Genomic DNA, 18,239 nt, shown 5'->3' with positions numbered 1-18,239 from the left:
ATTTCCAGCCTAAACCAGATTTTGGTGCCAGCCGAATGTAACAACCAGGGGCGGGATATTAGAACTAAGTCAGTGGGAATCATTCCTCTTTTCCCCGAAGGGATTGTAGCCTCTCTACTGCTGCATATATCAAAGCCGATAGATTCTTTTGTGCCGGTAATGGGGTCTGGTGCTTGGTTACTGAGTTTCTGAAATGTTAGTGTTCCCCAAATTGTTTAACTTGTGTATAGGCGCTATATAAATAAACAATCCAGCAATCGTATCCCACATGGTGTCAGCACCATATGTAAGGGAGGCATGGTATCATAAGTAGACACTGACACAAGTTGCAATTTTCAAAACCTTTATTGTTAAATTCAAGGGGTTTGGAAAAACTCATATCTGGCCCTATAACTAAGGTGGGAGTAATCTCAACCATCAAATAATAAAGAAACAGTCCTAGTCAGTCTTAGTCAAACAATACAGGCCTAGTCTAACAAAAACCTAATGCCTGCCCTCACTCTAATACACTCTAATGTGATATAGGGATATGTATCTTCAAAAGGAAAAATCAGTGACCAATGAGAATGAGACCAAAATGTCAGAATGGCAATATTAATTCTCGCCCCCACGTTGTACAGCACGGGGTTAGGTGGAACACTTGATGGAACACACTTTGGCTTGCGAACACAGTTAAGCGGCTGGTCTGCCCTCTAGAGCCTTCTTGGCAATTCAATCTGAGTCACAAGTTCACGGGTTTAACCTCTCGGGTTCCTCTCACCCAAGTCTAGGTCATCCTTCAAGCTTCTACACAGTTTCAGCAAAACAGTTTCTAAGTATAGTATTTGATTGGAGTTCACTATAGGTTCCCCTCAATCTGGCTCAAACCTTTTCTCCTTGGTGGGGTTCCCTTCCCAAAGCTTTCTTCACATTGCACACTATAGGTTCCCCTCAGTCGGACTCAAACGTCCTTTGGTATTTTGATTTTGCTGTCGAAGGCTTTAGAAACTGAGAGGATTTTCACTTTCACCTCCACATGACTACTTCCACCTTCCTTTCTTTACTTCTATTTAACATATTTTCTTTAATTTCCAATGTCTTTTTGTCAAGGAGTTCCCCCCTTCTCACCTGAGTTTGATCTTTGCTGGATTTCTTGATCGATGCCTTCTTGCGTACTGCTTGAGTCTTGAATAAGGCTGCACAAGTCTCTTCCGACTCCAGCGTGCATTCAAGTACCGGGATGCAGGGATCCAGGAATCCAGGAAATAACAGGGTGCGCAACTAGCACACGAGTCCAGGAATCAAGAAAGGAAGGAAAGGGACTAGGATTGGGTTTGAGTGGAAGAAGCAAGGGAAACAATACCGCGAGCTACGGAGCACACGTCTGGTCGCTACTTCGCAATAGCATTAAGACGCACGGGGCCGTGGCATATTTATGGAACGTACTACGTCTGCCGTGAAGGCTGGTGCGAGGCGTGTCACCTGATACGGCCGTGTTGGGAGAAACAATGAATGCAAGCCCCGCCGTGACAAGGACCAGGAAGTCCAGAAGGGGCGCGTTCTGTGGGTCATGACAGCATGCCTCCTCCGAAAACTTGTTCCACCAGGTTTGCCCGGGTGTATAAGGTGAAATCTTCTGAGTAGTCGAGGAGCCTTGAGATTAGAAAGTGGTTCCCAGGTTCTTTCAATAGGAAGATATCCTTTCCATTCAACCAGGTATTGAAGCTGACCCCGTTTATACCTGGAGTCACATATTCAAGATACTTCATATTCCAATTGGTTGTCGACCAGTAGAGAAGGAGGTCGGTAGGATTTCCGGGAGGATTGGTGGTAGGGTTTTAATAAGGATGTGTGGAATACTGGGTGAATTTTCTTCCAAGAGTCTGGTAGACTAATCCCGTATGAAACTGGATTGATAATTTCCTTGATGGGAATTTGACCATAGTACCGAGGGGCCAACTTGTTTGGCCGTAGATGCCGGGGTAGTAATTTCGAAGACAACCAGACTTGATCACCGATTGCATAAAAAGGACCTGGTCTCCTTTTTAAATCTGCATACCTCTTAGTCTGTGTTCTGGCCTTCTCTAAATGTTCTTTGGCCTCTTGGTGTACATTGATGAGGGTTTCAATCCAGGAGTCAACAGTAGGTACTGGTATAGGATGAGGGAGAACAGAGGGTAGAACTGATGGATGGAAACCTTGGCTACAATAAAAGGGGCTGGTCTTAATTGCTGATTGGTCAGAATTGTTGTAGGCAAATTCAGCCACGGGTATCAGGAGCGACCAGTCATCCTGAACCTTGGTGGTGAAACATCGAAGATACTGTTCCTGGGTCTGATTAGCACGTTCTGTGGCCCCGTTGGTCTGGGGATGATAACCAGATGAGAGGGCGCGTTGGATTCCCAAAATGCGACAGAGATGTTTCCAGAATTGTGAGACGTACTGAGGTCCTCAATCAGATATGATCTTGGAAGGGAGTCCATGTAAACGAAATATATGTTCCAGGACGATTCCAGCAAGTTCGGACGAGGAAATGAGCCATATGAGTGAACAAATCTATGGTAACCATGATGGTCGTGTACCCTCGGGAAGGTGGTAATTCCACAATGAAGTCTGTAGCAATGAATTCCCATGGCCTTGTTGGCAGCAATGGTTGCATTAGAAGACCCGCCGGTCTCTTGTTATCATGTTTGTTTTGACTGCAGACAGCACAAGCTTTGATGTACTGCTGTACGTCGATCTTCATTCCAGGCCACCAAAACTGTCTTTGTATAAGATGCAGGGTGTTGGTTATGCCACGATGTCCGGAGTGAAGGGTATCATGACAGAAGTTTATCATTCTTTGTTGTAATTTCTGTGTAGGAATGGCCAGTGCATTGTCCTTGAATAAGTATCCTTCCTTAAGTCTTAGGTTCCATGGATTCTTCCTTGAAATATCCTTCCAGGGGTCAGAGGATTGGGTTTGTACTCGAATTTCTTCCAGGAGGTTGACTGCTTGAGCTACAAAGATCGTGTGGGGAAACATCTTAGGATAGGCCATGTCTTCAGTAGTTACATATTCAGGACGTCGAGATAAGGCGTCAGCAATCATGTTTTGAGATACGGGAACATGAGTGATTTGGAATTGGTATTGGGCAAAGAAGTAGGCCCAACGTGCCTGACGACTGTTCCTGCACTCCAATGATTATAGAATTTGAAGATTCTGATGGTCCGTGCAGACCTGAACTGGATATCTAGCACCCAGAAGTAGATGTCGCCATTCAGTGAAGGTCTGGCGGATGGCTAACAGTTCCTTTTCCAGGACGGAATAGTGAGTCTCACTGGGAGTCAGGGTTCGTGAGAGGTAAGCAATGGGGTGTTCCAGTTTATCCTCAAGTTCCTTTTTCAAGGCCGCTCCTATGGCGTAGTTAGAGGCATCCGTTTCCACTAGGAATGGGAGATTTATGTCTGGTTGGGCCAGGATGGGTTCTTGCGTGAACTCTGTCTTCAATCGTTGGAATGCTTTGCCTTGCGGTGTAGACCAAATAAAGGGAGTGTCTTTCTTCAAGAGAGCAACAATCGGCTGGATGATCTCGGAAAAGGTATAAATGAACTTCCGGTAGAAGTTGGCAAGCCCCAGGAAGGATTGAACTTGTTTCACGGACGTGGGAGCAGGCCATGCCAGTATGGCCTTTACCTTTGAAGGGTCCATACCAATTCCTTCTGGTGAAGGATGAATCCCAGGTAGTGAACAGAAGTAACGTGAAACAAGCATTTTTCGGGTTTGGCTAAAAGTTTGTGTTCAAGGAGTCGTTGCAGTACTGCCTTTACAAGCTCTTCATGCTTTAGAGGATCCTTGGAAAAGATCAATATGTCATCCAGATAGACAATGACAAAAAGGAATAACATGTCAGAAAACACCCTATCCATAAAACGTTGAAAAACCACGGGAGCATTAGCTAGTCCAAAGGGCATTACTAGATATTCATAGTGACCAAAGGGTGTTCTAAAGGCTGTTTTCCAATTGTCTCCTTCCCGGACACGGATCAAATGATGGGCACCCCGGAGATCCAACTTCGTGAATACTACGGCGCCTCTCACAGCCTCCAGGATATCCGAGTTCAGGGGTAGTGGGTACCAATCTTTGAGGGTGCATTGATTTAAGCCACGATAGTCGAGGCAAGGTCTGAGTTCCTTGGTGTCCTTCTTGGGAACAAAGAACAATGAAGCACCCACTGGAGATTTTGAGGGTCTTATGGTGCCGTTTTTAAGGTTGGTATCCAGGTATTCTCTGAGGGCCTTTTTCTCAGGTTCGGAAAGAATGAACATTCTGCCAAAAGGAATCACTGCTGAGGGATCTGTATCTATGGCACAGTCTTCAGGTCTGTGAGGGGGTATGGCCTGGACTATGGCAGTTGAAAATACATCAGCATATCCCTGATGGGCCTCTGGGACTTGTATGATATTAGAAAGTATGAGTGGTGTTTTCAGGTCTCTTGGTGGTTTTTTAGGGGGTGTCGAGGAGGGATCCAGGATTAGACAGTGGGACATACAAAACTCTGAGCCTAGGAATAGTGATCCTGCTGTCCAATTGATATACGGATTGTGCTTCTGTAACCAGGGCATACCCAATACCATGGGGTAATGGGTTGACTTAATGATGTCGAAAGTAATCCGCTTTTGGTGATGGTTTATGGAAAGTTGGATCTCTTTTGTCTGCAGGCTTATGGGTCCTGAAGAGAGGGGTCTTCCGTCGATTGCTTCCACCAGCTACATGGTGCTTCGTGTCTCATACGGAATATGATGACTAACAACCCAGTCTTGATCAATGAAAATTCCCATAGCTCCGCAGTCCACCAAGGCCAGAATGGGATAGGTCTTATTCTTGGAGGGCGACAGGAAGGATTGTAGTATCACCAAATTGTTTTGTCCAGGAGAGTTCAAGGATGGAATTGATGTGGAGCAAACATCTCTCTCCCGAAGCTCTGCTCCATCTAGGATCGGGAGCTGGCGTTTCCCGAACGCTGAGAAGGGGCCAGAGGACACTCCCTAACCAGGTGTTTGTCTGAGGCACAATACATGCACAACCCCATATGAATCCTTCTCATTCTTTCTTGCAGGGATATAGGTCCACGGAAGGCTCCTATCTGCATGGGTTCTGGTTCAGAGATTGAGCCTGGGTTTGTGTCCGCCTTGGTGGTACTCTCAAAGGACGGCTTCGGAGGATTAGCTTTGGATTTCTTCTTCTCTGCCTTTCTTTCCTGGAAACAAAAATCTATTTGCATGGCAAGGTCCATTAGTGTCTGGAATGAGTTTGAGCGAGCCACTCTGGCCAACTCATCTTTAATCTCCTCATTCAGTCCTCTCCTGAAAAGGGTAAAACTCGCCTCCGGGGACCAATCAGCTTCCTTGACTAACTGCTTGAATCGGGTAACATAGGTGAGCATATCCTGGGATCCTTGCTGAAAGTCTAACAGGCGTTCCTGGGCACTATAGACCTGTTCGGGATGGTCAAACATGGTCTTAAGGGCTTGCATGAAGCCATCATCGTCATCTAGAAGAACGCCGCCGGAATTAACGAGGGGCGTGGCCCAGGTTAAGGCGTTTCCTGAAAGGTGGGAAATTGTGAAGCCCACTTTAGCCCTGGGAGTTGAAAAGTAGTAGGGCTTAAAAGTAAAGTGAACCAAACATGAATCCAGGAATCCTCGAAGGGTTTTTGGTGAGCCATCGTATTTGTCCACTATACCGCCCAGCAATACACTTTCTTTTGTGGCAGAATCGCGGGATAGAACTTGTTGTTTGAGAAAGGCGTTTTCCGCCTTTAGATTCTGCACCTCGGTTGATAGCTCTTGCATGCCACGCATGGCTGCTTCCATGTTCATATCGAGTTCGGTTGGTTGGCGTCTCAAACTGTCAAGGAGTTCTCCCCTTCTCACTTGAGTTCGATCTTTGCTGGATTTCTTGATCGATGCCTTCTTGCGTACTGCTCGAGTCTTGAATAAGGCTGCACGAGTCTCTTCCGACTCCAGCGTGGTTCAAGTACCGGGATGCAGGGATCCAGGAATCCAGGAAATAACAGGGTGCGCAACTAGCACACGAGTCCAGGAATCAAGAAAGGAAGGAAAGGGACTAGGATTGGGTTAGAGTGCAAGAAGCAAGGGAAACAATACCGCGAGCTACGGAGCACACGTCTGGTCGCTACTTCGCAATAGCATTGAGATGCGCGGGGCGGCGTGGCATATTTATGGAACGTACTACGTCCGCCGTGAAGGCTGGTGTGAGGCGTGTCACGTGATAGAGCCATGTTGGGAGAAACAATGAATGCAAGCCCCACCGTGACAAGGACCAGGAAGTCCAGAAGGGGCGCGTTCTGTGGGTCATGACACTTTTGGAAAATGTACTTGTTACGTATGACTCACTTTTCAAACGGGTCTCCGTCAATCAAGCTCGTACCTTCCTTTTAGTTTTACTCACAGGTCTCCCTCGGTCGGGCTCGGACCCTTCCCTTGCTTTTCACATGGGTCTCCCTCAGTCAGGCCTGGACCCTCCCTTCATTCTCTTGCCAAATTCAACAAAACAAAGTTAAACAGTTTGTGAGCTTTTCACTTAATGCTCATCATCTCTCTGCCTCTACAGCTTAAAAACATTTCACAGAGACTTTCGATTGGGCAATCTCACTTCGTTGGACCACTCTGCTACTTTGTATTTTGTATTCATAGTTCTTAACAAAGGATTCACTTTCTCTTGCAGCTTATAAGCGCTCGCGAAACCTTCATTATTCAGATACTGTCGCAAGCATTTCAATTAAACACATACCAGGCTTTCTTTGCTTCCCTCAACTCACTGGTCGTGTTAAGATGCTTTCCGTCTTTCGGCCCTTTGATGTAGCAGTCAAGGTTGTTGCCAATGCCGCTTCTGCTCATCCCCAACTCTGCCGTTCACATGGTAGGGTGGCTGGTAACCTTGTAGCACTCGGAAGACACTTTCTCCCTTCCAGCTGGGCTGTCGTGTGAAATCCTCACAGCCTTTTAGAAATAACAATCTCTATCTGAGCGGTTGAGGGGGTGTCTCTGGCTTCCTGTTCCTTCTGATTAACCCCTCGGTTTGCTGCTCTCCTTCACCTGCTTTGCCATGGCCCTGGAGGGACTGCTCCTTTTCGTGCACCGCCTTGCTCAAAGTGTGCCTCAGTGTTCCACCATTTAACCATGTGGGGAGAGTTAATAGGTATTAGGTGTGCGTGATTAAAGTCAAGTGCCTGACCCTGCCTGATCTCGTTAGAGGGACATGTCCAGTGTATTGCATGGGTGGTAATCCTTTCAGCCTTAGACCTCCTCTTCCTTGGCTCAGTGTTTGTGTAGGAAAGGGGGAGGGGGACCTGGGAAGTTGGAATGGATAAGGGTATTGGAAAGGGGGATACCACCTCGTCATCGGCTGTCCCTCCTCCACTCCCCGAGGACCCCTCACCCAGGTGATCCTACTGCACTTTTCCACCCCAAGGGTCTGGATTTAAAGGCGATGGCCATGCCCTGGCCACTTGAGCAAGGGATCCCCATGGTCTGGGCAGGGAAATATCCTCTGTTCTTTCACAGCTGCGATAGATGCCCAATACAACATGTCATGCCTGCCCCCATCGCCTCCATCGCCCCCCAACCACTCATACACACACACATAATCACATTCATAATGAAAATGATTATGTTTGTGTGCAAGGAGCTGAGAGGCCCGGGTGGCAGGTACAGCATTTTTAACTGGGCATCTATAATAGGAGTGAGGAGATGAGTCTGGTGTAGAAGGGAGGAGGTTCTAGAGTCTGGGGGCATAGGCAGACAAGAACTGTTTTCTGGTTCTTTCCTTCCTGCACCTGTGGAGTTCAAGTCTGCACATGTCCTTACTTCGGGTTGATCGTAGGCCTCCGGGGAGTTTCTCAGCAAGGTAGCTTGCGATTTGAAGGTGACAGCCTGGTAGATGATACAGGATTTGAAGATATATGCTTGCAGTGGGAGCCATTGCAGTTCTATGTGGTACAATTTGCAGAGTCCTTTGACGAGTCGGTCTACAGCAGGTAGGAAACACCTCAGGAGTGCCAGGGTAGTCGCTGGAAGGCCTTCCAGAATGGCATTGCCACCATGTACTTGGGAGAGGACCAAGGTTGGACAGCAAAGTTGTTTTATGGTATGAAGGGATTGATTTTCTGCAGGAGGGAAAGTTGGTACCAAGCCATGGAGAGGTATCTGTCGATGATGTACCCAAGGGACTTGCCGCAGGTCGTCAGCTGAGGTGTGAAGCTCTCGAGGACCATAGTGGAGGGACAGTTCTGGAGATCAGGGTGTTCGGTGTTATTGATCAGCAGTAGGAATTTAGTCTTGGAGAGGTTGGGCTTCAGGTAAGCCCTGCTCATCCAGGACTGGATCATTGTGAGTCGGGCCTAGAAGCTGTGGATTTTTTCGATTGAGAATATCTTGAGGTAGAGCTGTTTTGCCTCTGCATATTGGTTGATGTGGATGTTTTGTGGAGCCAGGAAGGTTGAGAGTGGTTCGATGTAAACGTTAAAGATCACAGCAGAGAGAATGGATCCTTGCGGGACCCCACATATGATTGGTAGAGGTAGTGATTAGGAGGAATCCATTTGGACGAAATGGAGGATGATCTTGCTGATCCCCATGTAGCGATGTAAAATTTCAGTGAGCGTCTAGTGGTTTACTGTGTTGAATGCTGCTGAAAGGCCAAAGAGAATCAGTAGGTAAGAATGGGTATCGTCGAGGATGTTAAAGGCATTGATGATCAACTTGATGGTAGCTGTTTCAGTGCTGCATCTGTGTCTGAATCCAGATTGGTAGGACTGATGAGGTTGTTAGCTTCAATGTGTTGGAGGAGTTGCATGGCTACTTACCTAGGGAAAGGAAGATGGGTGATAAAGCGGTAGTTGCTGAGGTCGTCAGGGTCCAGTGTTGGTTTTTTGAGAAGCAGAGCCGAGGGGAAGGTGCCTTGAGTGCGTGAGCTCTTGATGATTGTCAGGTTAGAGAGGAGTGTTTCAGTTGGAAGGTTCTTGATGGAGGCATGGAGGTTGCCATTCACATACAATATGGCCTAGAGGGATGCTAGGGTGTCAATGAGGTCTTCCATGGAGAGTGTCTTGAAAGTTGTACAGCTAGTGGTGGTTTTGCAAGATGGGATGTATAGTGTGCGGTTATTTGTAGGGTTGGTGTCCATGTTCTAGTGGATCATGCTGATGAAGAAAGAGGTGATGGCTATGGATTGTTTGATGGATTGCAGTATGGGTGGGCCAGGCAGAGGGTAGATACAATGCATGATGGCTTTGAAGTGGACTTGGCTTTCTTTCTTGACCTTGGCTATGGTGTTTTGGTAGTTTTTGGCCTTGGCAGTGGTGATCAGTCACTGTGTTTATCACAGAGTTCCCTTAGCATGGCAAAGTCTGAAGTGCTAAAGTCTTTTCTTTTTTTCTGATCATTCATTTGTTGAAGTTCAGTTCTTTAGAGTACCGAGCTTTGGAAAGTTGAGGCTTGACAGCGCGCTGTTTGACTGGGGCATGACGCTCAGCGTTGGTTTTGAAAATGGTGTTGAGTTTTTGTGGAAGCGAGTCGCAGTCCTGGTTCGTCTGATGTAGATCAGCCCATGTGTGGTGGAGGCTGGCAACGTGAGATCCTCCACTAGGAAGTTCTTGAATGATCTGAAGGCTTGTTTTCTATGTTTCCGATCAGTGTGTTTGATTGTGGGGGTGTGACTGATATCAAAGTGGATTGCTATGCAAGGTGATTGGAGAGCTGTGACATAGGGTGGGCAGGGCAGTGATGATGTGGTCTAGAATATTACCTTTCCTGTGAGTTGGGTCTTTCGTATGCTGAGTGAGGTTCTGAGTATCTAGAAGGCAGTGGGGATATTTCTTAAGTAACTTGGTTGCTAGGGATGTTCAAGTCGCTCAGGAAGATGATGTTGAGTGATGGACGAGGTCTGTAAGTTAAGTGGAAAGTGACTGTGCCTGTTGGAGAGAGGGGGAAGTGGCAAGCCATGTTTTCAAAAGAGCAAATGGTGATGATGTCCAGTTGTGTACATGGTCATGATTCCCTGTGGATGAAGGAGTGGCCTCTGCCCATCTTGTTTGGACAATCTTGTTGTAGCCCTTGGAGATAAGGATATCTAGGATCTGGACTGAGGGGGCTGTCAACAAGATCTTGATAATGAATATGGTGGTGATGAGGTCAGTGATGTCTGCTGTGTGGTTGATTGCTGAGTGGATGTTGGCAAGCATTTGTATAGTGGTGGATGATGTAGTGCTGATGGGGTGTATGGTGATGTGGGTGTGGTTGCTCCGATGTGGTGTGCATGGTTTTGCTGGTGGGTGACATGATGGTGATGAGTGGTGATGGTGGGGATGGGCTGTTGGGAAAGAGGGTGATAAACATATTTGAGGAAGCTTACCTGATGCTAGAGGAGCAGAGGTTCTGGTCCTGGATCGTACAGATCCAAAGAGGAATTGATCTTTTCTTTGTCTGTCCTTGGCTTCGAAGGCCCAGATGGGATACTTCCTCTGATCTAACAGTTAAGAAAGGAAAGGAAGGAGCAGTTCTAACTAGACAGGTGGGTCTTAAGTCACATGACCTAGATCCACTTGCACCAGCTCACCATCTGCAAAAGAAATGAGACTGGACTTTCGTGTTGCAACAGTGTAGAATGCTGTGGTCACGTGTGCTGAAAGCGGTGGTGCATTGGGTTGCAGCAGGAAGATTGGGTGCAGATAAAGGAGGAGGCAAAGTATTGGTAGGAGGAGGAAGGGATAGAAATAGGAGATAACGAGCAGTCAACAGGGGAACATGTGTGTATTCCTCTTCGGGTCATTGCTGTGTTTCTCATTGATATTCTAAGATAAGGGGTATGATATTCAACAGTAATATTTCTCCATCTCCTGATACCATTGAAAATATTGCTTCCACTTTTCCCGATAAATCCTGTATTTTGAATGTTCAAGAGTGCTTCTCAACTGTATCCATTTGTTTAAATGACCTCAAGTTTTGGATTATCATGCATGTAAATTTGCCATTTTGTCAAGATATTTGCATGACATAGGTGCTGTAATTTGCCTGCATGTAAAATGCAGGGTGCCCTATTTGGGTAGTGACTGTTTTCTTGGAATTCTATAACCCATTTCGCACACAGCAAAAGACACAGACATACGCACACGGAATGAACAGGAGGTAGGAAGGGAGGGAAATGTCAAGGGCAGGAAACAACTATGTGATGACGGAATACCATGGGTAGAGACGGAACACAGGTAGTAATGGTGGATCATTACTATAAAAAGGAGGTGAATAAGTAATGGAACAATTCAGTTGGGGAGAGAGGCACAGGGGCCTCTTCCCTAGGTGGAGTCAGGGTGTCAGTGGACAATGGAGCTGAGGCAGTTCGGAAATTGGATAATAGGACAAGTTGAGGGAGACCACTAAGACACAGAGGACTCTATTCTGAATAGAATCGGAATGCCATTGAATAGTTCAGTTAAGGTGGGCGGAAAGGAAAGAAGGAAAGGAGGAGGAGGGTGGAGAACTCATGTCAGACCAATGTGTGGCGTCCACCTGCCTCACTTGCCAGAGTCTCATGGGATGAATGAGTAAGAGATGGATAATATTTGACTGGCAAGACATGCAGCGCACAGGCGGCTCACCCTCCCGTTGAAACAGAATTTAACTTTTGGGGATGAGCAAGAGACAAAGAAAGTCACATTCTCACGGGGAAAAGCAAACTAAAAAGGCAATTGAGTGCCTACTCAGTGAGGAAGACAGCCACGAAGAAAACAGTGTGACGGCCCACCACCTACTCCATGGTACAAACAAAGAAGACAAAGCCTACATATTGCAGCCTGTTAAGGTGATAAACAAACAAAGAAGTCAACATGTGGAACCCCACTGTATTTTTAGGGGGACAAACAATCAAGAGACAATGGGCATCATTACGAGTCTGCCGGTCAGGAAACAACGGTGCTGGTAGCAACGTACCGGCACCCTTTCCGGACCAGCAGACTACATCTCTGTGTGCCAGAGCAGATGCGCCCGGCAGGTCTGATCTGCCGGGCGCATCAGCTCCGGTAGGCACAGTTGTCACGGAAGCACCGGCACCATTAATAACGGTGCTGGCGCTTCCGAGTCCCCATTCCCGACCACGGGAATCCGGCCCAACAATTTCCGTTGCCTGATATCCCGGGTTGCCAGAACTTGTAATGTCCCGGGTTAAAGTCCAGCGTTAAACTGCCAGTAGCACCAGTGGGCTACCGCCGGACTTGGAATGAGGCACAAAATGTTATACTCGATCTTTGGTTCAGGGGACTTCTGTACCACGGGTAGTGCCAACAATTTACACAAATTCACAGCAAACAAAAATACAGGGGGACAAACAACATCAGAGACAAACAGAAAACCCTAGGCTTTTTGTGGGCACCCTGCCGTATGTTCTCCAAAGGGTGCTCATGGGGACAATACAGCAAAGGGGACAGAAAGAGAATATGTCTGGTGTACAAACCTCGGATCACCCTTTGGAAAGGGGGGGGGGTCTTATGGAACAAAGGGTGAACACATAAATCACCTGGGTTGGGAAACCCCCGCAGAGCGCAAGGGGACAGAGCACAGCAATGTATACAAAAAGAGACCATGTGATGGAACACAATGCTGTATGGAGGGAGTTCATGTTTTGGCACACATTACTATGTTGTGTTATTGACAATGAACATTCTAAATAAGACACTGTTAAAGATTTAGATGCCTTGTAGTGTGCAGAGGGCTTAGGAAATAAATAATATGTGACATACACTGACCTGATTTTGAAAGTTCGATTCCAGCAGGCATAAGGAGAATGCAGAGCCTATAAAAAGATCATTAAAGAGACATTACAAAATGTGTCTTATTTCTTTGATTGGTTTCAGAAGATAACGGGTCCACGATTGGCAGCACCAGCCTCTACCATGGGCAAGCTAGAGCAACGGCACTAAATTTGCACAGAAAATAATCACTAACTCATTTTGGGGTATCAGATCGGTAGTAACATTGTTATTACAGGTTTACCATTAGCACACAGGGAACAAAGTAACCAGCACAAAGGGGGATAGTTATCCCTGGCGAGGTACTTACATGGCGTCTTTTGTTTAAAGCCCTAAGCAACACACAGCATATATGGGGATCTGTGTGAAAAGACCAAGGAAAAAAGCCTTGAGTACCAAAAGCCCAAATTAGTTTTTTCTTTTTTCTCATTTGTTCGCACATATATATGCGCGGGTAGACCCCTTAGAGCCCCCCACCTTATGCCTATATATTTTCTACTAACTTTACCCACCCACACATATATATATGGGGCCAGGCTTTTGGGCATAGGTCTTTTTGACCTTGGTCTTTTTGGGTGTTTCCGTATACGGGACATTTGTATACAAAAACTGAACAAACTGAAAAGACGAATTGAAACTAGACATACGTTGTAAAGTTTGCTCACGCTCCGGTTTCTTCTGTCGGTTAATGGCATGTGCATTTGGGGAGCTGCAGGGGCAGGCACTGTTCCCTCCTCTACCTCTTTGTATATGAGCTTCCTGTGAGGGCTAGAATCATGACAGTCACAGGAGGCCTACAAATGAGGATTTCACACTTGGAATCAATAAAGCTACACAATTAGCTCGCCTCGTTAAATATACTCCTAAACAAATGTTTCCTCCGATTGATTCTTGGTAAAAAAAAAAAAAAGATAATTGTTAATTGGGTTCTGAGGGGTGAGGGCTGTAGATTACAATTGGGAATGCGTTTAGTCTACTGTGCTCGTCTGAAAATGTCCAATGTGTTCATGGTTGTCAAGAGAAAATTCACCCAGAATGAGAATTGCTGTAGTCCCCAAAATCATGAGGGGAGATGTTATTCAGAAGAAGTAATTTTAAAGCTAAAGCGGTTATGTTAATCTACATATGTCTTTATGTAACAGGTTTTGCCATTCCTGATTCAGATTTAATACTTATGACGAAAAGAGAGGAAACCCTAGCTCTGCCGGAACCGGAAGAAACAGAAATAGCCAGCAACGATTGTCTTAGCCCAGGTAAAGAGCAGGCGAAGAAATGTTTGTGTAATTGTTGTGCAATCAAATAACATCCTTCTCTTCTATCCCTTCCCCTTTGTTCAAAAGATTGAGAGGCCATTAGTCCAAATAACTAATGCCTCTCGGCTGCAATAATAACCTTCTACACCGATATGTCACTTTCAAAGTGTTCAGCACTTGGCCACCTGAGCAGAATGAGCACTGTGCTGTAGTCTCAATGGTTTTAGTATTTACCCCTCCAAGAAAGAGCAGATGTGTACGTTCTAAAACCTGCTTCAATCAAAGCCCTTAGCTTTCACAGACAATAGAAGAATATGTTCACTCTCACAGGTTTGAAGAGAGTACTTTGGTGCAATGAGATGATTTTTAAAGAAGCTTTGCGAAATTGTAAGAGCAAGGACACGAGTGTTGTCAGGCCATGGAAAGATCGCATAGCATACCCTGGGCTCGGTGTAAGTGCATCTCCGTAGTTATAAAACATGAAAAAGTGGTGCATGTGAACAGCAACCAGAGAAAGTCCAGGAAAGCATGACTGCCAGAAAACATTAAAGAGTTGTATAAAGGAAGACGTGAGCTTGTGTTGTTCTACATGCAGTGCAGAAGAGTATCTTGAAGTGACTTATCTCTGGAATGAGTGAAGTCGCTGGTGTATTTTGAATGTATCCCCCCATTAAGACCACAACCCCAAAATAAACATATGTCTAAATGATTCACTTTTTTTTATTTTTATTTTTAAATTTGGTGTTTATTGGCATTTCTATTAGGCAATACAATCATTTTCATTAAACACAAAAACAACAACTTTCTTAATGCACACCCCCATCCCCTTGACCCACCCCTCTTGCATGTACTACCATAACCGTCCACCCAATGGGACATTGGCGCAACTATCAGAAAATTCAGACATTCTTGGCTCGGCGGGTTCTGCAAATGGCACTCTGGGTCATTGGTGGTCCTGTTCAACAAAAGAGTCTTGAATGTTGAACAACCCCACTATTGGAATCAGTCTCAGAGATTCGGGTTTCCACACCCCCATTTCAACATGAAAATTCCCCATTCAATCGAGGAACTTTTCCACTTGTCATTTACCACCGCTGTCAGCATCTTGTACGTGAATATATCCCACAGTTTGTTTGATAGCTTGTTCTTAGTTGTGGTGGCTTTGTCTTTCCATTTCTGGGCTAGCGCTACACTTCCCACTCTTAGCATAGATTCAATGATTTTCAGGAATCTGGGGTTTCAGAGTGAGTGGCAGTGATGCCTAGCAACACCAGGAGGGGGCACAAGGCGGGAGGTACTCCGACCAACTCTTTAATCCAACTGAGGACTTCAGTCCAGTATACCTGAACCTTCGGACACTCCCACTACATGTGGTACCACGGTCCCGGCTGCCCACACTCCCTTGGGCAGAATGGGGAGGATCCCAGCAAACATCTTGGACAGGGTGGCAAGTGGCAACAGTGTAGGATTTTTAAATGGTGCTCCATAGTTGAAGTATAAAGGTTGCTGGCAAACATTAACTTGTAAATGCTCCCCCAGGCATCATCAGGTATCTCCCTCCCCAGACCTCGCCTCCCAGAATTGCAGGAATGTCTGCCTTCTCACCAGCTCTGCCATGACCAACACCCTATATATTCTGGACAGTGTTCCCTTCCTCGTAGCCGACTCACAAATGATTTTCTCAAAGGGCGTGAGGGTGCGGGAGATATTAGTATACCATTTAGGGTCAGTTATCATGCCCTTCAGGCGCAGGTATTCGAAGACATTTATTATGTTCGCTCCCAGGGCCTCAGACAGGGCCTCATAATCTATGAAACAATTCCCCCTGAATAGTTGGGCTACTCTCTGCAGCACCCCTGTCTGACCACCACTGCAGCGTGTGTCGGAAGCCTTGTTTCCCATATCCAGTGGGTCGACCCACAGCGAGCTCAGGGCCGATGGCCAGGAGCAGAGGAGAGAATTTGCTTTGCTATTTTTCCACAAGCCCCACAGCTCAGAGAGTGATATGTGATGGGATCGCATTGCTAGGCGCCCACAACAGGTCTCAGACTTTTTTAGGATGGGCATGTATATCCTCAATGTACATCCAATAAGTGCCCATATCGTCCCATAGATGTTCTAGCATAACTCGCAGTTGTACTGAGTTATGGTAAAGCCTAAAGTCGCGAAGGCCGAAACCGCCAAATTTTCTGGGGAGAGTCAGTGTAGCGTGTTTAATTCTGGGCCTCTTCCCCTTCCATATGAACTGCTTCACCATGGACTGTAGCTTTAAAAAGAAAGTTTCCGGGAGGGGTGAGGGTGAGGGTAAGGAAGTGAACAAATATAGGAGGCAGGGGAGTATGTTCATTTGCACCGATCCCATTCGCCCAAACCAGGAAAGGGTGCGGGGCGCCCAGCGCAGGAGGTCCAGCCTCTTTTTTTCTAGAATGGAAGTGTAGTTAAGTTCCACCAGCTTCGTCAGATCTCTAGGGAGGTAAATGCCCAGGTATGGGGAGGATGAGTACTGAACTCTCATCCCACCTACTATTTTCTTACCTCTGGTTGCCGAGTCGTCCACTCCGATTGGCATCACATTGGACTTGAGGAGGTTCATTTTCCTTGGGACTTGGGGAGGTAATTGGTGCGTTCTATCACTTTACCTATTTAAAATGAATAATCACAAAACGTATATCAACAAGGTGAAAGCACTTCATAGGGACTGTAAGGAGCTCATAGTGGCAACAATAAAGGCAGATTCAAGTGATCACAGTTCATGGGTGTATATTAAACTGTATACATGTGTGAGAAACACGCCTAATCTAAACCTAAATCTAAGATGGGAGCAAGCTAAAGACCATCAAATAATAAGGCAGTTCTAGTGGCATATTGTCAAATAAAAAGGGCCTACACTAAAAAAACTATTGCCAATCCTTACCGTAAATTAAAAAATAGTGTGGGATATTGTGCATCTAAAAAGAAAGAATTGTTCACAAAATGATAAGTCAGGATGGTATAACTGGGGTCTCTCTTCCCTGCGTTTTTAGCACGGGACAAGGCGGGACTCACGAGCTTCTGCAGCACAAGTTTACAGTTAGTTTCCAAACATCAGGGCCTTCTGTGGCCAAGTCTCTTTTACACCAAGTCTCTTGCCTCAGAGGGCCTGATGTACTATAAACAACAAAACACAAGTTTGTTTCAGTAATTTTCCCATCGGGTGATTTTCCTTCAACCGTGGATCCCCCGCAACCGGGCTCCGATCCGTTTGCAATATTGGTCTCCCTCACTCGGGTTCACTACAGTAACTTGGAACATTTCAAGAGTCTCAATGTGTTTTTTAAACAATCGTTCATTGTGCACATCCCTCAGCCGGGATCACTCTTGTCGACACAATTTCTGCGGGGTGTTACCTTTTGCTCTCATTTGTGGGCAACCCTCAACTGGGTTCATATTTACCAGTTTGATACAGTTCACTTGGTTGTAACACCTTGCAGGATTCACTTCACTTAGCTTTTTCCAGCCCCCGGTCAGACTTTCTCTTTAGCCCCAGTCAGGTGTTCTCTTAGCCACGAGTCAGGCTTCACCTTAGCCCCCAGTCAGGCTTCACCTTAGACCCCGGTCAGGCTTCACCTTAGGCCCCAGTCAGGCTTCACATTGGCCCCCAGTCAGGCTTCACACATTCACCGTTCACACAGCGTTTCCCTCAGCCGGAGCAAACGTCTGTTTCACAATGTCAAAACTTTGGTAATGGGTTAAGGACTTTCAATTGTACAAGGGATTTTGGCTCAACCCTTCTATGACCACCTTAACTCTTTAGGCCGGCCCTTCCTACGGGCTCTTGTTACTATAATGTTCACAAGAAAAGGGGACCAGCCAGAGTCTTTCGAATGGATGCCCACTTGGCGCCCGGACCACTCTGCAGCTGATCATTCCCTGGGTTTTAAAAGTTCACTAGTACACAAGTTCTTTTTTCTTAACAAGTTGCCATTTGCAACCTTCACTCAACACCATCCGGTTTACTATCTGTTATCCCGCCAACTCACCGGGTGTGCTGATCTCCTTGTCGTTTCTTGTCTCTGGAGTCAAGGATGGTACCACGGTTGCAAGCGCCCCCCCCCCCCTCGGTTGTCAATGCGGAAGGGTTCTGTGCACTGTTGGCATCTGTTACACCACACGTCAGCTGTCGTTCCCGGTCTTATGATTCCTTTCATGGAGGCTTCGCAGGTTTG

The 18,239-nt window shown here is 46.3% G+C and overlaps 1 protein-coding gene across 1 annotated transcript in view; it reads left to right on the top strand.

Annotated features, from left to right (window-relative positions):
- LOC138582136 (zinc finger protein 585A-like) overlaps positions 1 to 18,239 on the top strand; it is a 293,496-nt gene that overhangs the window by 61,088 nt on the left and 214,169 nt on the right. The window contains exon 5 of the mRNA XM_069653148.1: positions 13,924 to 14,034. Coding sequence (XP_069509249.1) covers positions 13,924 to 14,034 — 111 coding nt within the window. The remainder of the gene's footprint in view (positions 1 to 13,923; positions 14,035 to 18,239) is intronic.

Source organism: Ambystoma mexicanum, chromosome 3q, assembly GCF_040938575.1.
Source record: "Ambystoma mexicanum isolate Mex_15411 chromosome 3q, UKY_AmexF1_1, whole genome shotgun sequence".
Taxonomy (NCBI): Eukaryota; Metazoa; Chordata; class Amphibia; order Caudata; family Ambystomatidae; genus Ambystoma; species Ambystoma mexicanum.
This window is presented reverse-complemented; position numbering and strand designations above follow the sequence as displayed.